Raw genomic sequence first — 24,809 nt, 5'->3', positions numbered from 1 at the left:
GTCAAGTTTGGGCTACGCTAGGTATGACAACTTGATGATGCAGCTCTTTATTGTTGGCTTTTTAGCTTACGTGGCCCGAAGGGCCAAAGTGAGCTTATGCCATCACTTGGCGTCCGTCGTCGTCTGTCGTCGTAAACTATTTCAAGGAATCTTCTCCTCTGAAACTACTAGGCCAAATACTTTCAAACTTTAACTGAATGTTCCTTAGGGTATCTAGTTTATAAATTGTATCCGAAGTTTTGATCTATCAACAAACATGGTCGCCATTGCTAAAAATAGAACATAGGGGTCAAATGCAGTTTTTGGCTTATAACTCAAAAACCGAAGCATTTAGAGCAAATCTGACATGGAGTAAAATTGATTATAAGGTCAAGATCTATCTGCCCTGAAATTTTCAGATGAATCGGACAACCCGTTGTTGGGTTGCTGCCCCTGAATTGGAAATTTTAAGGAAATTTTGCTGTTTTTGGTTATTATCATGAATATTATTATAGGTAGAGATAAACTGTAAACAGCAAAAATGTTCAGCAAAGTAAGACCTAAAAATAAGTCTACATGACCGAAATGGTCAGTTGACCCCTTTAGGAGTTATTGCCCTTTATAGTCAATTTTTAACCATTTTTCATAAATCTTAGTTATCTTTTACAAAAATCTTCTCCTCTGAAACTACTGGGCCAAATTAAACTTAACTTGGCCACAACCATCATTGGGGTATCTAGTTTAAAAATTGTGTCCGGTGACCTGGCCAACCAACCAAAATGGCCGCCATGGCTAAAAATAGAACATAGGGGTAAAATGCAGTTTTTGGCTTATAACTCAAAAACCAAAGCATTTAGAGCAAATCTGACAAGGTTAAATTGTTTATCAGGTCAAGATCTATCTGCCCTGAAATTTTCAGATGAATTGGACAACCCATTGTTGGGTTGCTGCCCCTGAATTGGTAATTTTAAGGAAATTTTACTGTTTTGGTTATTATCTTGAATATTATTATAGATAGAGATAAACTGTAAACAGCAATAATGTTCAGCAAAGTTAGATTTACAAATAAGTCAACATGACCGAAATGGTCAGTTGACCCCTTTAGGAGTTATTGCCCTTTATAGTCAATTTTTAACCATTTTTCGTAAATCTTAGTAATCTTTTACAAAAATCTTCTCCTCTGAAACTACTGGGCCAAATTAATCCAAACTTGGCCACAATCATCTTTTGGGTATCTAGTTTAAAAAATGTGTTGGGTGACCCGGCCATCTAAACAAGATGCCACGGCTAAAAGTAGAACATAGGGGTAAAATGTCAAAAACCAAAGCATTAAGATCAAATCTGACTGTGGTTGAATTGTTTATCAGGTCAAAATCTATCTGCCCTGAAATATTCAGATGGATCGGACGACACGTTGCTAGGTTGCTGCCCCTGAATTGGTAATTTTAAGGAAATTTTGCAGTTTTTAGCTCACCTTTCCTAAAAGGAAATGTGAGCTTTTCTCATCACTTGGCGTCCTCCGTCGTCGTCTGTCGTTGTTAACAATTTTACAAACATCTTCTCCTCTGAAACTACTGAATGGATTTGGATGAAACTTAGCATGATTGTTCCTTAGATTATCCTGCACAAAGTTTGTGCTTCGATTTTTGATCCGTCAAAAAACATGGCCGCCGTTACTTAAAATAGAACATGGGGGTCAAATGCAGTTTTTGGCTTATATCTCAAAAACTAAAGCATTTAAAGCAAATCTGACAGGGGTAAAAATGTTCATTAGGTCAAGATCTATCAGCCCTGAAATTTTCAGATGAATCAAACAACCCATTGTTGGGTTGCTGCCACTTAATTGGTAATTTTAAGGAAATTTTGCAGTTTTTGGTCATTATCTTGAATATTATTATAGATAAAGATAAACTGTAAACAGCAAAAATGATCAGCAAAGTAAGATCTACAAATAAGTTAATATGACCAAAATTGTCAATTGACCCCTTAAGGGGTTATTGTCCTTTAATGACAATTTTTCACAATTTGTTCATCATATTTGCTAACTTTAAAAAATCTTCTCTAAAACTACTCAACGAAATTCAACCAAACTTCATTTGAATGATCAGTAGGGTGTATAAAATAAAGTTTGTGTTTTATTTTCTATTTCGTCAAAAAACATGGCCGAAGGCATTGTTTACCAGGTGAGCGATTCAGGCTCTTGAGGTGTCATACCACCAATTAAAAGTCCCTATCTGTTCAACCAAATTTTGCAATTTTCACAGCTTTCTAAATATTTTACCTTAAGTTTAACTTCATAGAAACTAGGTATATCCTGAATTGTACAGGTGTCACCTTTCTGCATGCCAATTTTCAACATACATTCAAAATCATATAAGAAAGCAGAGAGCTTCCGAAAGGAGGTACCACTAAAAATAACCCCTGGTTTTCTGGAAATCTTAAATTAGTATACTATGGAGCGCATTAATCCTCAATTTTTAATGCAAACTCATAGACAGGTAAATTTTGGCTCAAAATGGTCTTAATATATTTCTCTTTCAACAAAACTTTCATTTCTGCAAATTTGTTGGTTAGTTTAGGTGAACAATGACATCAAATGCACTATTTTTTGTCCGAGTAGGCCTACTTTCACATGCGTTCTAAATTTGAGGGAGTAATTGGTGGTATGACACCTTGAGAGCCTCTTGTTTTATAACTTGTTCACCTGAAAAAGAGAGCGAAAGATACCAATTAGGGACATTCAAACTCATAAGTCGAAAAAAACCCCATGAAAATGCCATGACTAAACAGGAAGAAGACAGACAAACAAAAGTACACAAAACACAACACTGAAAACTAAAGAATGAGCAACAAGAATCCCATCAAAAAACTGGGAGTGATCTCCAGTGCTCCAGATGTCAAACAAGTGATGAGGCAATATCAAGATTATTTATATTAGTCAAAGAAGTGAAGGCTATTAGTAATCCATGATGTTTTCCAATGGTTGGTGTACCAGGAGTGAATGTCACAGTATGTCCAGCAGTCTTATTTCAACAACAAATATTGAAAAGAAGAGAATAGTTCATGAAAACGTTGGTAAGTATAGCTCATTATTGGCCACAAAAAAAGAACATGTTACCATTACCAATGTTTTTTTATTCGTAATGGTGACCTCGAAGAATTATGGAAATCCTAGATGATTCTCTCAAATTCACATTCTCTGCTCCCATCTCCACCCTATGAAAAAAAAACTTGCAAAACCAGCTAGAAAATTACACAACTAAGGTAAGGTTAGATGATGTATATCTTATTGATAAAATTGTTGAGAGGAAGTAAAAGGTAAAAACAAATCATGGATAGATAGTTTGATTGTACTTGTCAGCAAAAAGATTCCCAAAAGAAGAGAAAAATGTGCTTTGGCCTAGTACACTACAATTAAATGTAGTTTGATGGTTTTTTTCTGGTAAAATGTATAACAGGAAACATTAAATGGTTATTTATTGGACTTTATTAATTTACAACTTTTAGGAAGTACACCACTAATGCATGGTCCTATTGCTTTCTATGTTAAATTCCTCCATTTCAAGTAGGCACACCTCTTTTATTTTAAGTTCAAATTAAGTGGCAATCATTACATGTCAAAGCAACACTTTATGGTGTCTTGTACTGAAAAAATTAACATACCTTTAATGGCATATAAGAAAAAACTGGTTCCCGGAACTTCGAATGTACCAAAACAGGTACTTCAGATCTGACAAACAGACAAAATGTACCCTCTTTTTAAAATTTGGTGCAGTTTTTTTAATAATTAAAATTAAAAGTCCAAAAATGTTCTACAATGATCACCAGTCCTTCAGCTTTCATTTGATGCCAAAAATACCTAAATATCCTACATATTTTGAAAGTTACACTCATGCGTAGGAACTATTTTGTGTTAAATATGTACTACTTTCTGGTATGTGCTTTCTGGCGGGGCCCAAATTAGTGGTGTTACACCAAAGACACAAGATGAGTCCATATCTGTTTCAAATTTTGTAGGTCAAAACATGATGTTGGTACATGTATGCTAAAATATGCATCTTCTGGCTGAATAAACTACAAATATCTACAACTTGGCAAAACCAATAAAGGCAAGCACATTGCATTCTGTAATATATTTCTTTATCTTTCAGCACCAATAGATTTTGAGGAGCATATGTACAAAACATGCTGATCTGAATGCTTAAGAAAGAATTGTTTACACAACAAAAAAAGAAAAACTATATTGATTAAAGTTTAGTACAGCAAGTCAGTCGAGAATGAGAAGTGAACATTAGTGAAAAAAGAACTTATGTACTAGTAAGTAAATTCTATATAAAAATCGATTTTACATTAAGAAAATAATTTTGGTCAGAATATAAGTTGGTCTTTCATATTTAATTAAAACTTCTTACTTTTACTGTTTCTTTGCTTAAACTTTTGTAATTTGATAATGATATAGAACCACTACAGTTTCTCACTGTATTTCTAAATGTTTATCACAGTGACCTACATTTTCTCATAGATATGTATCTGAGGCATCAGAGTTACCTACATTTTCTCATAGATATGTATCTGAGGCATCAGAGTTACCTACATTTTCTCATAGATATGTATCTGAGGCATCAGAGTTTATATTCTGTTTAGTAGTCTATTTTTTGACTGCATTATATTCGCATGTCAGAATGCATGACTTTTTGTATGAGTATGCAGAACAAAAATACAAATGTGCTTTAGTCATTGATTTTCCATTCCAATACAATTGATGAATTACATTGTACTTCTAATATGCTGTTTGTGCAGTTTATTTCTGTTTCTATGTATATCATGTATTTTCTGTATATAGGCAATGACCTTGTAAAGCATTTTCTTGTAACATTGACGACTTTTTCCTAGCATTTCATTCCTGAACATCATCAGTCTTATATTTTAAAGAAAATCAACCTGATTCATAATATGGATTTCAGTTGGGGCCGTCGAGTTGTACTTGGCACCATACAGGATTGAAATGCTCAACAATCAACCTCATATATTATGACCCGCTTTTAAGATCTTTTAAGCCTTGCATGAATAATTTGTAAATATCAAAGAAAACGCATTCATATTTCATATCTGTAAGTATTCTCGTGTAAATACACAGAAACATTTTCTAGGGAAACATATAGATAGATTATTTTTATCATCTAATCAATGGTCTATAAGGTATTGTATATTGTTTGATTTAAAAAAAAAGAATTTTTGTTTGTTCTAAGTGTAACACCCTACTATTGTACAGACACATTTGAAAATGGTCAAAAGCAGATAATTAAACTTGGTTTTATTTGTACATAACATTTGAAAACAGTAAAATTATCATAAAAATCACTTTGTCACTATTTTGATTTTGACAATTTTTTTACATTTATTTATTCAAGAGTAGAATTTTACGAGAAGCTTTAAGGAATGGACATTTTGACATATTGACACTTTTGTTTTTATTTCACTAACTTTAATTGCATTCTTTATAATTAAAATGGGAAAATTTCCAATGAAGGTTGAAAATGCTAATCATAAAGAAGTAACAAAATTATGGAAACAATAACATTAATTGATTTTTATCAAGGATATTAACATCTTGTCAATGTTGGCATCCATTTGTCATTTGCAGATAGATTTGCTGAGAGAACCACTCCAGATTCTATCATAAAGAATATGTCAGTAACACCACTATTCATCATCAACATCGCCAATAAAGAGAACAACTTTATTGTTAAGATGACATCCTCTATAATTATTGTGCATCTGTCAGAATATTTGTATTCTTTCTTCCTCTGTAGAACACATTGTATTTATTGTATGATCATCAGAAATATTGGAAAATACAGCAATCAGAGGTAAGAGCTAGTCATGGGATGGATTTAGGAATATCTTATTTTAGAATCTTATATTTCGTTTTTTTTCTTTTTAATTATCATATTTTATATTTTGTCAATTTTTGATATTCTCTTAATAAAATTTCAATTGAGTTGCAAATAGTTAAGTATAATTGTCTTTAACTATCATTACTTGTTTGTAAATCAATCATTATTTTGAAAAATATTTTACCCTTCTTGATATTGTAAAAAGTTTTATTGAATGACAGGGAAACACACACATTATAAAATTCAGTTTTTTTCCAGGAATTTAAGACTTAAAGATTACTTGTTATTTACATTCATATTATGACTTGTAATGGTATTCTTCAGTAAGATAAATGTACTTGAATGAATAGACAGGTTTTTCTCACTTTTTAATTTAACATTGTCTCCACTCTGAGGCTTCAATTAAGATAATGAAATAAATTTACATGAAATATGATGATAATAGATTTTATGTTTAATGTCCAGTGGCAAATATATCATTTGTATTAGGAAGGAAACCTTGATGTGATATGTATACGGTTTTGTACTAGATGAAAAGCTTAGCGGAATTTCAGGTTGCTTCACTTGGAACAGTCCATAGAAGAAATGTCACCATACCTGGATATGAACTGAACTAACAAACCCTTTGCTTTTGTCATTCAAAAGTGAAATTAAAAAGTTTCAAATTTATTTCATAAAATTTAATTTAATGTTTTTTCTGTTTAATAACTTTAAAATAAAAATATAAATTCATAAGTTTTGTGAATGAAGAAAATCAAGGAGTGTACATACTTCAAAACTTATGATCAAAAGGGTTCCTAAAAGATTAAGGATCTTTAAAGGTTTTTGTTTGGGTTCTAATTTTATTGATACAAATTTATCCATATAGTAAATGAAATTATAACTTAAACAAAAATGTCTGCTTCAAGTGATTCATAGATAAAACAGTCAAAAAAAGTAGACAAAATAAAATGCAACTCATTTTAGAGTGCATGCACTTTTTTGTCACCATTAATTTTAACTATTTGAAAATCATTTAAATTGAAATGTTAATGTCAGACTGTACCGACATACAATTAAAACATGACACTATCAAAAAACTTTAACCTTTGAATGTTATTTAACATTGATACATAGTAGTTTAAAACGGGATGACTATTTAAGTATCTGATATTTGATACTATTATTGTATTATCAATGATATTTTGTAAACTTTTCTGTCAATACTATGTACATGATAAAATACCATACAAACAAGGATATCTGTCAAGTTGATAAATCTAAAAACATTCAATCAATAAAAGAAAGTTAGTGGTTGTTATCTATCAAATCTCTGAAATTTTTAAATGTACAAATAAAATTCTAAATTTCATTAGTATGATTTCAAAAGAAATTGTAAAAAGCATATTTCTTTTTACATTGGATTTTAAAATTCTTTAAAAATGATTGTTGTTTTGAATACTAACAGTACAAACAGGACATTTTTTAGTTCGTAATTAATATTATGCCATCTGCACCTTTACTTAAATGCAGAACAACTGGACATCGTAAGCACAGACTTGGAACCCAACATTCTACATCATCAATCTCAAGTGGGGACACAACTTCTAACAAGAAGGGAAATGTAACACTGTTGAAATCAAAATCCAGTAGCATCAGAAATTTTGGAGCAAGGGATAATGGCGGGACAGATGAATCACCTGTAGCAAAGTAAGTTAAAGGTTACATAGGTTTTTGTTTTAGAAATTCTGTGTGGAATCGTCTATAATAGTTTGAATTAGTATTATATTTGAAACTGAATCCTTTACTTTTAGCATTATAGAAGAAAAAGTTGAATAGGACTTCATTAATTGACATTTATTGCTATCTGAAAAGGTTGCATGAAGAAGAAATAGTTCTTGTATTGTATGTTGGGTTCTGTCTTCCTAAAAAATCTGGGTGCTTGATATTCTCGCTGTATTGAAAACCCATTGGTGGCCTTGGGTTTTCTGCTCTTCGGTCAGTTTTTGTTTCTGACACATTCCCCATTTTCATGCTCAATTTTATTTCTCAACTGTTTATTATACTTGCACTTCACATGAGCAAGCATAGATGCTAGTGGTTTTTTTAACTGTGTCAATCTGTTGCAATATTTATCCATATAATACAGTTTAGTGTCATTTGGACCATAAAGGTAAGTTTGAATTTGACAGATTTGAAGGTTATATTTCCCAAACTTATCTGAAAAATCATTTACTTTAGAATTGTGGATAATAATTGAATTAATGCTGACAAAATATTTGAACACTAATGGTCGAGTGTATATCTTTAGTTAGTTTTTAATAGAAAAAATATCTCAAAAAAACATGGATTTTGACAATTCACAAACCAGGTAGGCTTTTATTGTATTCTCTATTCCTCTGTAACTATTTGACCTGCGAAAAATAAAGTGGTTCAACAATTTTTTTGAAATTAGTACAAAATGAAATATATGTAAAGTTTTGATGGATTTGATAATAAAAATTCAAGAGTTATTCCCCTTTATTATTTAAAATTTTAGTTAATAATCTTCTCTATCACTGATCAAATTCAGGTTTAATTTGAAAGCAAAGACTAAGTTGTTAATCAGTTTAATTTGTGCATTTTAAACTTTGTAAATATATGTTAGTGTAATAGTCCCAGTTTAAACACATATGAAAAAATATCCATAGGATTTGGACTATAGAAATGTTAAGTAATTAAATCAGTGAGTTTGTTACTGAATTTTTATCAATTAATTAAAATTTAAATTTAATGGGGAGTATGGCTTGGAAGGCGAGTTTTTTCTAAGATCACCACCCTTACTATTTTGATTAGATAATTTATCATTATTGTCGCAATTTGTGTTATAACTTGTTTATAATGTCATGACTAGTGTTTTTTAAAAGTGCCTCCCAGTGCCTCCATACAACTAATTCTTGAATATTCCCCAGCCAAATTAATTACAACTGTGTAGAATTGATGGTTTCATGCAAATATACTTCATCTGTTTTTAGGATCTCTAGGTTATTTGTTATAGTTGTCTCCCCTTAAATAAAATAAAAAGTTTTTGATCTTTAATAAACTCATATAATTGATAGATAATATTTAATGTAACATTTCTAAATGTTGCAAGAAAATGTTGAAATTAAACTAGCTAAATGTGAACATTAATGTACAACAATTTTCTGTGGCAAATTATTTATTGAATCATAAATTTCAGACATGAAATTGAAATGTGACATAAATGTCTTCAAATGGTTTTACATAAATGATAAATACACTTTTCTATTTTTTGAATACATCATTTATGTGTATGAAATATAAATTATGTAAAGTAAAATTTTATGGGGACATCTTTATCTGGAATTTGTTGACATTCACAGCTGAGTCTATGCCTCATTTAACTTAAGAAAAATAAGACACTTATTAGAATAACAATGGAGTATAGCTTTTACATGTTGATGTTACCAAGATTATAAGACCATTAACTTATAGGGTGAATTTTAAAATGACAGGTAAGTCAGTATATTATACCTGTAATTAAAAGAAAAATTGCTTGTCTGTTTTAAGTTCAGCATGTAAGTTTTATTCATAATTAATTTTTATTGTACAAAGTAGTACACGTATTATATATTTTTTTTTTAATTCTCTGAGTGAAAGGGAATTTCAGTTAATCTTTGATAGATTTACGTTATAACTACTGCAGAAAAAATATAATATGATGATAATATGTAGACCTGAGAGGTAGATACTTTGAATAACAAGTGAATTACATATATGTTTTCATTCCTAAACTTCTCTTTTTTTTTTAATTAAACACCATCTTTTGTTCAGTTTTATGGATATCTGTTTAAATGTCATTCTCCTTGATTTTCATACGGTGGTTCATATGAAGGAGAAAAAGGAAAGTCTTTAATGAAAACATAATAGATAAGTTCGCTATAGACAAAATATTTTGTTTGATGAAAGAAATGGCCTTGTATGATATACAAATACTGCATATGTAACAGTTAAGATTGTTTTTTATAGGTTCTCTGAAGTGGTCCATAAGCTATATAAATGACTTGGTTGCTACACAAGTTTATAAAATAAATTAATTCTGTATGCACCAAAACAGATAGTATTGTTTGATTCCTTTGTTGTGTTGATAGACAATATAATCTACAGTAATGCAATTCATATCTATCAGATTTAAGTTACTGGTAAGATTATATGTACAAATATGTAGGGGGGAATGTATCATGGTGCAAAGGAAGAAAATGATTGTATTTTTATGCCCCATTTATAGGCATTATGTTTTCTGGTCTGTGCATCTGTCTTCATCTGTTTGTTTGTCCGTTTGTTATTCCGTCCGTCTGTCCCGTTTCAGGTTAAAGTTTTTGGTTGAGGTAGTTTTTGATGAAGTTTAAGTCCAATCTACTTGAAACTTAGTACACATGTTCCCTATGATATGATCTTTCTTATTTTAATGCCAAATTAAAGATTTTCCCACATTTTCACAGTCCATTGATCATAGAAAATGATAGTGTGGATGGGTGTACTTTGCTTGATATTTCAATAAAAGCTGAAAGTGAAAATCTGCAAATGATGGATGTGTTTAATGACCTTGACTGGCTATACAGCCTTCGCACTGTTGGCAAAAAAATTGAAACATTTAAAATTCTTGATGTTTGTCCTAGAAATGCTTGAAATATTGGCCACTGGATATTGAGTTAACCATCTAAGTAGTCAATTGATAGTTTAATTTTACTGCTGAAACATGAAGAATACCTACTCAGCCTAGTAGGGGTAGACAACTCTGTCATCTGAAAAGATTTTCAAAACTCTAGAGATGTAAAAAAATGGGACAATGTGATCAATGATTATGGAAGTGACAAAGGATTTCAGTTTGTTAAAAAATAAACTAAGTATTTGTGTTTGTTTTCAAAATAATTGAATGCTTTGCAGTTTTTGTCATGAAAAAGCTCCTTTAAATCTCATAGGTATAAAGCAAAAAGATCTTTTATATTTGTTTAGATCCAAGTTTGTTTACGAAAATTAGCTTGTGGTTATCTTTTGAAACAAAAAAAAGAGGATAGAAATGTCTAAAATTTCAACCCCATTTCTTTCTGAGAGTAGCACATATTTATTGTACCCCCCATATGATAGTAGAGGGGCATTATGTTTTCTGGTCTGTGGCTCTGTTCGTTCGTCCGTGCGTCCATTGAGGTTAAAGTTTTTGGTCACGGTAGTTTTTGATGAAGCTGAAGTGCAATCAACTTGAAACTTAGTACACTTGTTGCTTATGATATGATCTTTCTAATTTTAAAGCCAAATTAGGCTTTTGACCCCAATTTCACTGTCCACTGAACATAGAAAATGAAAGTGGGAGTTTCAGGTTAAAGTTTTTGGTCAAGGTAGTTGTTGTCTCTTTGACACATTCCCCATTTCCATTCTCAATTTTATTTGATGAAGCTGAAGTCCAATCAACTTGAAACTTAGTACACTTATTGCTTATGATATGATCTGTCTAATTTTAAGGCCAAATTAGAGTTTTGACCCCAATTTCACGGTCCACTGAACATAGAAAATGAAAGTGGGAGTTTTAGGTTAAAGTTTTTGGTCAAGGTAGTTTTTGATGAAGCTGAAGTCCAATCAACTTGAAACTTAGTACACTTATTGCTTATGATATGATCTTTCTAATTTTAAAGCCAAATTAGACTTTTGACCCCAATTTCACGGTCCACTGAACATAGAAAATGAAAGTGGGAGTTTCATGTTAAAGTTTTTGGTTAAGGTAGTTTTTGATGAAATTGAAGTCCAATCAACTTGAAACTTAGTACATATGTTCTCTATAGTATAATCTCTCTAATTTTAATGCAAAATTAGATTATTACCCAATTTCACCATCCATGGAACATGGAAAAGGATAGTGCGAGTGGGGCATCTGTGTACTTTGGACACATTCTTGTGTTATTAAATATTTGAAATGACTATTAAAAATTCACAGATGGATCAAAACTGGATCTATGCCTTTTAATAGTGATTCTGTTTCAGAATTGCATTGTGTCCAAGTCATCATTTTCCTTTTATAGAATTACTATATTTGGGCAAATAGTCTAAATAGACCAAATAATTGTTTTATAAGTATTTATAAAGTTCTTGATTTTTATATTTTATTTGCTGTAGCAATGGCTATCTTGACTGGTCAGGTTGAGAGTATTGTTTTACAAAGAAATATTTAACAATGGAATATGTTTCAATTATTGAAACTACTATTTTTGTCAGCTAAACTTTTCTTCCTGTCCAAATAAAGACATGAAAATGGAAACCAAGGATGCGAGTTCATTTGCAGAATATCTAACTCAAGATTGTGAAAAAGGTCATTTATTCAGAATATCATAAAGCATTATATAACTGACAGTGATGGACAATTATGTCTCAAACAAAACTGAATAAATGACAACAATTGCAAAGGTGGGGAATAAATACCGCCACTCATCAATAAACAAATTACAAAACATAAACAAACAATTATATACAATCAACATATATATGATAGAATAATAATACTAAAACTTAAAAAAGAGGGTGTAGGTGGGTGGGAAATTGAAAATCTTTACTTTTCTGGCAAAACAAAAACAGCGTCTAGTAGCATTCAGTGCAATTGCGATAATGCGGGCGCAACTTGACGCTTGTTGAAAGTTAGCATGCACTTTAACCTCATTGGTCAATTAAAATATTTGTGGCCAATGATAATTAGTATTGACCCTGATCATGCCATGACCATGCTGACCTTGACTGCCTGTAATCGAAAACTTGCATAATTCCTAGACAACATCTTCGCTAGCCAAGGGTTACGATCTACTCCCGTTCTCTTCACCCTTGGCGGATTGAGCTAACATTTGTAATATCAATGTTGCGCCATCTATCGGAAGATTAAAGTCAAGCCCATTCCGAATACATTATTCTTGACCAATGGTAGCACTTGAACTCTTCAATTTGGAGGTAAAAACACGGTAGCGTCTAGATTCTACACACTTGGTAAAGCCGGAAGAGAAAATATACGTCAACATTCATGCATTTGTCCATGAAACATGCTCAGGAACTTCTTTAGTTGATTAAAAACATTCGAGTTATCACTAAATATAGTCGTATGTTTAGTGATGTAAAGACTTGTTGCACAATAAACACGTGGCAATTGTTTACAAACACTTTCTACATTTACACGTGATCATGTTATAGGCGCTTTTTGATTAGATGCAGCGAGTTTCTACTGCAACCAATACAAATCCTGACCTTGTGTTTCCTAAATTTTATCTCAATCCGCCAAGGGTGAAGAGAACGGGAGTGGATCGTAACCCTTGGCTAGCGAAGATGCCTAGACAAAGACCATGGAAATTTTCGGTTTCTTATTACACCATTGATAAGAAATAAAACCTACACAAGTTGAAACAGTAGCCCATAATGCTAAAATTAAGTGTATAAAAATTTACTGCCAAAAATGTTTTTATTATAATAAAACTTATTTTACTTTTGAACAATTATCAAATGATTCTCCAGTCTTCATAGATTTTAGGCTAATTATAAAATTTCAAAGTCAATATTAGTTGTTTGTTTTTAAGAATAAGAATTTGACCAATACTTTAGGTTCAATCGATCATGTCTGAAGTCATTTCTACTGACAGCAATACATAGTTTCATAATAATTTGCATGCAAGTTTGGACAAAATGGATCAATTGAAGATGATATTAAAATTGAGAATGGAAATGGGACCAAAGAGTCGGGTTGTTGAAATACTTCTTGATTATTGGATAAACATTTTCACAAAATACATGACTATTTTCAAACTTTAGAATAAGTTAATTATTTCTTCCCTATAGATATAAAAACTGTTGGGTCTAAAGTCAATCTTTCTACAATGAAACCATCTAGAATTTTATGAGCTGCTTAATCTTACAAAGTAAATTAACACCTATTCAAGTCTCTTTAGTATTCAATTGAAACTTTTGAAGATCAGGTGTCTCGGTAAACAGTTTATATATTCACTAAGTATAAATTTACGAGGGACCCATATATCACAAACAACAATTGACAAAAAGAAGTCTTGATACCCAATATACATGCATATTACTGTTAAATATTCTTGTGTAGAAATTCAATTATAAGGTACCCTGAATTTACATCTCCAATTCATGTAGATGAATTAATTAAATAAACATCTGTTCTATGGACAGAATTCATTAGAAAAAAACTCTAATATAGTATAAAAAAGTAATAAATACTAAGTAATGAATGAAATATTGTCCCATTGTATTACTAAGGTATTAAACAAAAGTTTATGTAAAATGACTTTCCCATTTTTACACTAGTAATTTTTTGGGGCCTTTTTATAGCTTACTGTTCAGTGTGAGACAAGGCTCTGTGTTGAAGACCATTCTTTGACCTATAATGGTTTACTTTTACAAATTTAAACTTGGATGGAGAGTTGTCTCATGGCACTCATACCACATCTTCTTAAAGACTTTTCTATCGATAAGAACTGGAAATGGTTGGTCATGAGGTCAAACTGGCCAGTATTAGTTTATTTCTCCATTTTGTGTCTGCCTTTCTGTCAGTTATTGATATGTTAAGTTTTTATGCCAGCAGTAAAAGAGAGACACTGTTTTTGTCGAGCCTGCAACTTTTGTTGCAGAAAGCTCGACATAGGGATAGTGATCCGGCGGCGGCGGCGTTAGCTAACTTCTTAAAAGCTTTATATTTTAGAAGGTGGAAGACCTGGATGCTTCATACTTTGTATATAGATGCCTCATGTTACGAAGTTTCCGTCAGTCACATGTCCAATGTCCTTGACCTCATTTTCATGGTTCAGTGACCACTTGAAAAAAAAGTTCAGATTTTTTGTAATGTTGAATTCTCTCTTATTTTAAGTAATAGGATAACTATATTTGATATGTGCGTACCTTGCAAGGTCCTCATGTCTGTCAGACAGTTTTAACTTGACCTCGACCTCATTTCATGGATCAGTGAACAAAGTTAAGTTTTGGTGGTCAAGTCCATATCTCAGATACTATAAGCAATAGGGCTAGTATATTCAGTGTATGGAAGGACTGTAAGGTGTACATGTCCAACTGGCAGGTGTCATCTGACCTTGACCTCATTTTCATGTTTCAGTGGTTATAGTTAAATTTTTGTGTTTTGGTCTGTTTTTTTCATACTATATGCAATAGGTCTACTATATTTGTTGTATGGAATGATTGTAAGTTGTACATGTCTAACGGGCAAATGTCATGTGACCTTGACCTCATTTTCATGGTTCATTGGTTTTAGTTAAATTTTTGTGTTTTGGTCTATTTTTTTCATACTATATGCAATAGGTCTACTATATTTGTTGTATGGAATGATTGTAAGGTGTACATGTCTAGCGGGCAGATGTCATGTGACCTTGACCTCATTTTCATGGTTCAGTGGTTATAGTTAAATTTTTGTGTTTTGGTCTGTTTTTTTCATACTATATGCAATAGGTCTACTATATTTGTTTCATGGAATGATTGTAAGGTGTACATGTCTAGCGGGCAAATGTCATGTGACCATGACCTCATTTTCATGGTTCATTGGTTATAGTTAAATTTTTGTGTTTTGGTCTATTTTTTTCATACTATATGCCATATGTCAACTATATTTGGTGTTTGGAAATATTTTATGATCTTTATGTCTTTTATTTGACCGTGACCTCATTTTTTTGTTTTTGTTTATATATGTTGTATAGAAGCATTGTTAGCTGTACATGTCTGCCTGGCATGGTTCATCTGACCTTGACCTCATTTTCAAGGTTCATTGGTCTTTGTTTAGTTATCTTGGTTAATGTTAAGTTTATGTGACAGTTGTAATAAAGCTTAGCTTTATACTTAGGACTATCAACATAATATCAATGATTAGTATAGAAGGCGAGACATTTCAGCGTGTGCACTCTTGTCTTAGTTAATGTTATGTGACAGTTGTATTAAAGCTTTATATTTAGGGACTATCAACATAATTACAAAAATTAGTAAAGAAGGTGTGACATTTCAGCGTGTGCACTCTTGTGTTTTTGGGTCTGGTCATGTTTCTGGTAAAGTTTAGGTAGTTTGTGGTCATGTCAACTTAAAACTTGGTTCACAAATTCCTTTTGAAGCTAACCGTTTAATATATATGCCAAATCATAATTTGACCCAGATTTTATGGTGCCAAATTTATAGTAAAAATATAGGTGATTCTCATTGTAAAGGCTGTATGGTTGCCTATTATCATTTACTTCATTTGAACTCTAATGGATAGTTGTCTCATTGGCAATCATTCAACATCTCCTTATTTTTATATGGGTTAAAGCTTTGGTTTAATGTAGTTCCTGTTGGTGGTCAAACCTTGCACATATATAAATATAAGAAGATGTGGTATGATTACCAATGAGTCAACTCTCCACCAGAGACAAAATGGCGTAGAAGTTAACAACTATGAGTCACTGTATGTCCTTTGACAATTAGCAAAAGACCCCTATAAAAGTAACAAATGTAAAACAATTCAAACAAGAAAACTAATATCTTGATTTATGAACAAAACAAAAAACTAAAAGCAAATATAATATACTGCACCAAACAACAACTACTCAATTGCAGGCAAATCTCTGACAGTGGTGTAACAGTACGAAATCAGAAAAACTAAATAAATCTGTTGAAAAGGGTTCAAATCATCAGATCAATATAAAATTTAGTAATCACTGATGAGATGAGAGGAAAAAGTCGTTTGTACTTTTAATATTTCTTTTTTATTAATTTTTTTTTCTATTGTAACATTTCAAATGTTTAAAATGGCAATTCAAATGCACCTTTATATAGATTTAATACAGAATTTACATAAACCAGCTGTTTTTATATATAAAATCCTAATTTGTTTTTACAATTAGATTTATATATGAACCTGATTTGGTTTTCATGGCCTCATTAAGAAAAATGGGTGTTACAAACCAAAATTGGAAAATGTTAATTTCATTTTGATTTCCCCTGATTTGAAAATAAAATGTTTATATTTCTCTTTGTAATCTTTTTGTATTTGTTTATATGAGTGTGTCTTGTAACTGTGAGTGTGCATTTTGATGAATTTAGGATGTTTGATTTGAAGCTGACCATATATACAAAAAGTTCTAAGATTTGTTATTTTTGAAGCTTCATATTACTGGTGCATCTTATCTGTTTGACCATTTATAATTCAACTAACTAATAGGATCGCAGTGATCTGTTGTCATAGATATAAGAAGATGTGGTATGAGTGCCAATGAGACAACCAAACTCTCCATCCCAGTCACAGTTTGAAAAAAACAAAACATTAATGGTCAAAGTACAGCCTTCAATAGGAGCATTGGCTCACATTGTCATATGTCCTTGACCTTATTTTCATGGTTTATTGGTGAATAGTAATTTTCATGGTTTGGTTTGTTTCTATCATACTATAAGCAAACGGTCAACTTTATTTGGTGTATGGAATGATTTTGATGTATACATGTAGAAATGTCTGTTTGTCTGGGTTAATATGACCTTACCTTATTGTCATGGATCAATAATTACATTAGATGTATGTTTCATTATAATACTTTATTCTGATTGGCTAACTGCACATCACGTGTTATTCCATAAGCAGTTGCATTGCTCAATACAACTTTTCATTCATGGTAACACGTGGTCCAACAATAAAGTGCACAGGTGAACTTTTTAAATAAAAAAATATATAAAATTCGTGTTTTCATAATCATAGCTAAAAAATGTAACTATAAGTATTGAATGCTTCTTTTTGTAACTTTATAGGGTTGTAAAAGCGTTGACCGTGCGCACATTTTTAGAATGAAGCGCTTCCGTGCTTCATACAAAATGTACTTGGGTCAACGCTTTTACACCCCAATAAATTTATAAAAAGAAGCATTCAATTCTTAATTGAAATTGTTAAGTTTCTGTAATACTTGTAGTAAAACTTTGGTTTTTAAGACTTTCAACATTGCATCAATCATAAATGCAAAGTAAAGCAGTAAAGCTAGAGAGACATTTTAGTGTGAGCAGTGAAGCAACTTTTGTTCTCTCTATATTCTCCTTGATAAGATTTCCCTAGAGTATTTTAACTTCAAGACACCTACAGTATGCAAGCAGTAATTACAAAAGGGCCAAAAATATTGACTATAAATCTAGAAATATATTACTTGGGCCACTGTTACTTTTGATAAACCTTTTCATATATCACCATGTTGCTGTCTGTAGTATATAGTCATTTACTTCATATGATATGTAAGTGATTTCATTACTTCATATGATATCTTGTAAGTGATTTCATTTACTTCATATGATATCTTGTAAGTGATTTCTTTACTTTATATGATATCTTGTAAGTGATTTCATTTCATTTTGTTTTGAGTGCTTATTTAATTTTTGGTAGATGTTGTTTACAGTTTTTTTCCTTAAATGATTTTTGTCGAGCCTGCAACTTTTGTTACAGAAAGCTCGACATAGGGATAGTGATCCGGCGGCGGAGGTGGTGTTAGCTCACTTCTTAAAAGCTATATATTTTAGAAGGTGGAAGACCTGGATGCTTCATATTTTGTATATAGATGCCTCATGTTACGAAGTTTCCATCAGTCACATGTCCATTGTCCTTGACCTCATTTTCATGGTTCAGTGGTTCAGTGGTTATAGTTAAGTTTTTGTGTTTTGGTCTGTTTTTCTCTTACTTTATGCAATAGGTTTACTATATTTGTTGTATGGAATGATTGTAAGGTGTACATGTCTAGCGGGCAGATGTCATCTGACCTTGACCTCATTTTCATGGTTCAGTGGTCAATGTTAAGTTTTTGAGTTTTGGTCTTTTTATCTAATACTATATGTCATAGGTCAACTATATTTGGTGCATGGAAATATTTTATGATCTATATGTCAGTCGTGCAGGTTTTATTTGACCTTGACCTGGTTTTCACGGTTCATTGCTCAGTGTTAAGTTTTTTGTTTTGGTCTATTTTCTTAAACTATAAGCAATAGGTCAACTATATTTGTTGTATGGAAGCATTGTTAGCTGTACATGTCTGCCTGGTATATGGTTCATCTGACCTTGACCTTATTTTCATGGTTCATTGATCAATGTTTAGTTTTCTTGGTTAATGTTAAGTTTATGTGACAGTCGTAATAAAGCTTTATATTTATGACTATCAACATAATATCAATGATTAGTAAAGAAGGCAAGACATTTCAGTGTGTGCACTCTTGTTCATAGAATTCCTGTTTCTTAAATTTCAAAAAGAGGGAAATGGCAGTTTAAAACAACGAAACTTAATTTTATACAGAACTTCATCCATCCATAAAATGAATATCCTTTATTAATTCAGTGCATATGGTTCATATGTTGACCTTTTATTGAGTTGTTGGATTTCTGTCTTAATATCATAACTCCTCTTATTTAAACTGCATAGCTAAATTTTACACCTGTAAGGGAAATCTTTCATAAAACCCTGGGAGATATTTGAAAACAAAGGGAAAGATTTTTGGAAAATATAATAAATCATACCTTGTAATTTCTACAACATCCTCTATATGTAGAAAGACCACATAAATCTTTTAAAATATATTGTTCAGAAAATTATATTGTTCAAGCTCATATAATTTATATTGCAAAATTTATTATATTTTGTGCATGTAATTCCAGGTGTGCATGGTGCACAAGGTGCCAAAACAGTAGGTGTCATCATAAATCTACACCAATTAATCTTTTATACGCCCATCATCAATGGGTCATACAATAGTATATTATGGTTCTTTTGTTCATCCTTTCATTATCTGTGTTGAGTCCTGTTTGATTTTTTTCTTGGCTGCATCAAATGCTTTTGAATGTAGAACATTGGAGGTCTTATTTGGCAGCAGCAGTGTAGTAGAAATTATGAATAATTTAAATCTTTTATGAAGATGCTTTGTGGTATAAACTTTCTATATTTCTTTGTATGTTGTCCTTGGAATTACACGACAGTTTTGGTTTATATCTCTTAAACTTACCGGTAAGCAGTAAGTGAAATATTGAGTGGATAAAACTGATCAGCATAACATGATGCACACCTCCTGAAAAGTTGAAAAAAATCTTAAGCTCTTGTTTTAGAGTTATTGCCCCTGAATGTCATTTTTTTTCTCAAATATTAACAAGTGGTTGGCTTTTAACTTGAAAGCTATCAAAGCTGGATTTGAAAAAGAATATTTGTAGTTTTCAATGGTAAAACAATACTTGAAGGAAAGTGAGATCTCTGAGCACTGTACACTTTATTTGATCCAAAACAATTTGGGGGCTTCAAATGATAAAAAAACAATACATTAATTTGTAAATTCCAAGTCAAGAGCTCTGCTGACAGTAAACCTGTTCTTACAATCTTACAGTCTTACCTCAAAACATTATGAAGTTCTGTTTTGTTAAATATTCAATTTAAATGTGTCTGACAAACAATATTTCAATTCATTAAATGTCTTTCAACTCTCATCCTTTGACGATTACCTGGTTTACAACTAATAAAAGATGCACTTACTCATAAAAGAAATGAATTTAAATCGTCAAATCTGTAAACTTAATATGTATTTTGTGATGGCTTAATACTTTCCTTACCTAGTTAAACTTATTGATAAGGTTATTTGACTTCAGATCTAAGTTTGGTTTTATTTTCTTTAATGCCTATAATACTGAACAATGTTACGCAGATAGATTTTGGATAAAAAGTTTTTAAACTGTATATGAAATATCTTTTAAATTATTTTCGTGAATATTTAAACAATTTGAAAACTAAATTTGCCAAACAGACTTAAACCATCATCCATTGTATATTAACACTCAGTTCAGCATTGATTTTTTTCGTCTTTTGAATTAAGACATTTTTATTTCTCTCAAGTAAGAGAGTAAACGGAGAAACTTAAACTCTCTTTATTAAGGTAGGTTAATTTTATTTTATTGTCAGTTGTAAGTTTTTATTAATACATAAATATTTAATTAGAAAAAAAGTATTGTAATTAATTGCATATGTTTAGACTTAAATTTTAAGTTTGGACTTATATTTTAAATGTTTAGACATTTTCTTGATTTTACTGAATAACAATAATTATGGCTTTAAAATAAATGATGGTGAGAGATGAATTTCATTTAAAAATTAACTTGGTAAGAAATAAAAATAAATTAGACGATGTGGAGATTTTATTATTGAGTCAATAGCCCAACAACCCAAAAGTATATTACTAAATACATCTAGAAGTGCATATATGGTTTTAAAAAAAAAATCTTTTCAAGAATTTACATGGAGTTATAATACATATCATAAAATGCAAATTACCTCAAATGGCTATTTTCCTAGACAATGTTATTGCCAATAAAACTAGTAATGGTAAATAATAAACAAAATTACTATTGATATTGAAATTATTAATGGATTCCATACAATACTGTTTGTTCTTAAAAAAATTAACACTTCTTGGGAATAATTATGTCAACAAACTTACGAGATCATCATCATAAGCAAGATTGGTATATTTCCGTAGATTATTATTATTTAAATGTTAAGCCTTCAATTTTCAAATTATTGTATTTTTGAAGTGGCTGATGGCAGAAATATTAAGTGGTTCAACACCCCAGGAAAATAAAAGATTTATTGATATGATATGAATCTTAGTTTCTTTATAAAGTTTATGGAAACTAATGAGAAAGCTTTGGTTCATCTGGGTTTGATAAGCCAGCTGCAGTTAAATATTTTTAGCTTATAATACAAGAAATTTTAAACACTCAAAAAATTCATTTGAAATACTCATTTATGGATTCAAGAGTAGGATTTGTGCCAAATTAACTATGTATTGAAAGAGAACCCAAATTGTTTAAGTTTCTATTCTATGAAATTTATATATTCAATGACTATTGTTATCCTATTTTTGTCTTCATCTCTTTTTAAACTAGGTGATAGATTACTTAAGTTCGCTCATTTGATCATAATAATATTAATTGTGAATCATTAAGTGAAATACTTGTGTTTGATCCGACAGCTTTGAATAGTTTTGTAAAATAACAATAGGATTTAGTGTTAATATCAACGATGATAAAACAGAAAAGAAATCCTCTTATATTTATATATTGTTTTCATGACTTAGTCTTATTTAATAGCCTACTTCTTGACTTGCAGTTTAATAGAAATAGAACATGTTGAGAAAAAGGGACTCAGGTTTAAAAACTGAAAGCTGTGCAAACAATTTTTGTCTTGACTGATATTTGAGAAATTAAGTCAATATTTCTGAATTAATTTTGTGCTTAATATTGTATCTAAATAAGCTACATTTTGAACAGTTAAGTGAATTCACAATTTACAACAATAATATTTCATAGGTTCATAGCAAATGTTGAATTACAGTCAAGGACCTCATGGATTCAGAAATTTTCATAAGTGGTACTCACTGACTGTATAAGAGGGGCCCACTCCAGTTATGTTTCAGTGATTACCTATATAATCAACCAACTTTTTTCCACAAAAAGAAGGGGGCAGGCATCAGCCCCCCCCCCCTAAATCCTCTGGTGGTTCCCTTAATGCAAACCTGCTTCCTTCAATAATGAAAAATTGGCCACATTATGATAGTTTCTAGTGCTTAATGTTGAGTTAAACACCTCCCAATCATTCAATCAATAATTTTTTTCAGAGGATTGTCTAATTAGATCCAATCTATCAGTTTCAACATGTTCTCTTTAGTCAAAACTGCTTCCTTCAACAACTAGAGCCTGTGTCGCTCACCTGACTCTACTGGGTTTTTGAAATCATATCAAAAAAGAATTTGGTTTAATATTGCATTCCATTCCATCCCCTGCTGGCAGCCATCTTGGATGATGGATCTGCTATAAAGTAACAACACTTGGTCAGCACCTCATAAGGAACATTCATGCTATATTTAGTTTCATTCCATTCAGTGGTTCTCTAAAAGAAGTCATTTGTATGTATTTCCCTTAGGGTCCTATGTTAAACTAAGTCCCCCCACTGGCATCCATCTTGGATGTTGAATCGGCAACAAAGTAACAACACTTCGTCAGCACCTCATAAGGAACATTCATGCTATGTTTGGTTTCATTCCATTTAGTGGTTCTCTAAAAGAAGTCATTTGTATGTATTTCCCTTAGGGTCCTATGTTAAACTAAGTCCCCCCACTGGCAGCCATCTTGGATGTTGAATTGGCAACAAAGTAACAACACTTCGTCAGCACCTCATAAGGAACATTCATGCTATGTTTGGTTTCCTTCCATTCAGTGGTTCTCTAAAAGAAGTCATTTGTATGTATTTCCCATAGGGTCCTATGTTAAATTAAGTCCCCCCACTAGTGGCCATCTTGGATGTTGGATCGGTGATAAAGTAGCAACACTTGGTCAGCACCTCATAATGAACATTCATGCTCTGTTTGGTTTCATTCCATTCAGTGGTTCTCTAAAAGAAGTCATTTGTATGCATTTCCCATAAGGTCCTATGTTAAACTAAGTCCCCCCACTGGTGGCCATTTTGGATGTTGAATCGTCAACAAAGTAACAACACTTGGTCTGCACCTCATAAGGAACATTCATGCTATGTTTCGTTTCATTCCATTCAGTGGTTCTCTAAAAGAAGACATTTGTATGTATTTCCCATAGGGTCCTATGTTAAACCAAGTCCCTACCACTAGCAGCCATCTTGGATGTTGGATCAGCGATAAAGTAACAACACTTGGTCAGCACCTCATAAGGAACATTCATGCTATGTTTGGTTTCATTCCTTTCAGTGGTTCTCTAAAAGAAGTCATTTGTATGCATTTCCCATAGGGTCCTATGTTAAATTAAGTCCCCCCACTAGTGGCCATCTTGGATGTTGGATCCGCGATAAAGTAACAACACTTGGTCAGCACCTCATAAGGAACATTCATGCTGTGTTTGGTTTCCTTCCATTCAGTGGTTCTCTAAAAGAAGACATTTGTTTGTATTTCCCATAGGGTCCTGTGTTAAACTAGTCCCTTCCTGGTGGCCATTTTGGATGATGGATTGTTTACAAAGTAACAACACTTGGTCAGCACCTCATAATGAACATTCATGCTATGTTTGGTTTCATTCCTTTCAGTGGTTCTCTAAAAGAAGTCATTTGTATGCATCTCCCATAGGGTCCGATGTTATATTAAATCCCCCTGCTGGCGGCCATCTCGGATGATGGATCGGCTACAAAGTAACAACACTTGGTCAGCACCTCATAAGGAACATTCATGCCATGTTTGGTTCCATTCTTTTCAGTGGTTCTCTAGAAGAAGTTCTAAATGTTCTAAATGGGCCAGGTGAGCTAATAAAAAATATGGCCACCATGGAATAGCTTAAAGTGCTGAATATTGACTTAAACACCAATCATTCAATCAAGGATTTTTCAAAGTGGATTGTTTTTAGATTCAATCTATCAGTTTATACAACATGTCTATAATCCAAGCTATTTGATGGAAAAGTTATCTATTTGCTTACTGTTTCATATCACGTAATACTACTATCTGTCATTTAACTTTTCTCTTAAATCCATAGCAGGAAATTTAAATCAGTTAGCAGTCAATACAGTTTTCTTAATGACCGCTTTAAAATGTTCTTCCAGACTTAATCTTGTGTTAAGTATCTAATAAACCTTAATCCATCAAGATTCATTTTCAGTGATGCAAAGTCCAGACTTTTAGTTATGTGCAGCATCATAGTTTTAGTTATGACTAATCTTTTGATAATTATAATTTCTATGAATAAAAAAAGATTTTTGGGCACCCCAAACTTTTATAGAATGTTTCTTGGGGTATCCTGTTCAGAATCATATCTTGAGTCTTAATGCCTTCCAAACAAACTAGTGGAAATGGCTTAAAATAGAACATAATGGTTTAAAAGCAAATAATAAGCCAATTATCTTAAAAATTAGAGATAATCGA

General features: G+C 31.6%; 1 protein-coding gene across 5 annotated transcripts in view; it reads left to right on the top strand.

Annotated features, from left to right (window-relative positions):
- The first annotated feature begins 5,649 nt into the window (after positions 1–5,649).
- LOC143069519 (uncharacterized) overlaps positions 5,650–24,809 on the top strand; it is a 41,052-nt gene continuing 21,892 nt past the window's right edge. Inside the window, exons 1-2 of one of the 5 annotated variants that reach the window (XM_076244200.1) lie at positions 5,650–5,849; positions 7,389–7,565. In XM_076244200.1, the coding sequence (XP_076100315.1) occupies positions 5,668–5,849; positions 7,389–7,565 (359 nt within the window). In that variant the 5' untranslated portion in view covers positions 5,650–5,667. Of the gene's footprint in view, positions 5,850–7,150; positions 7,566–9,246; positions 9,371–20,651; positions 20,808–24,809 lie in introns of those variants that run through there. The other 4 variants (XM_076244207.1, XM_076244229.1, XM_076244216.1 and 1 more) reach the window with 4 other exon arrangements.

The sequence above is a fragment of the Mytilus galloprovincialis genome, chromosome 1, assembly GCF_965363235.1.
Source record: "Mytilus galloprovincialis chromosome 1, xbMytGall1.hap1.1, whole genome shotgun sequence".
Lineage (NCBI taxonomy): Eukaryota > Metazoa > Mollusca > Bivalvia > Mytilida > Mytilidae > Mytilus > Mytilus galloprovincialis.
This window is presented reverse-complemented; position numbering and strand designations above follow the sequence as displayed.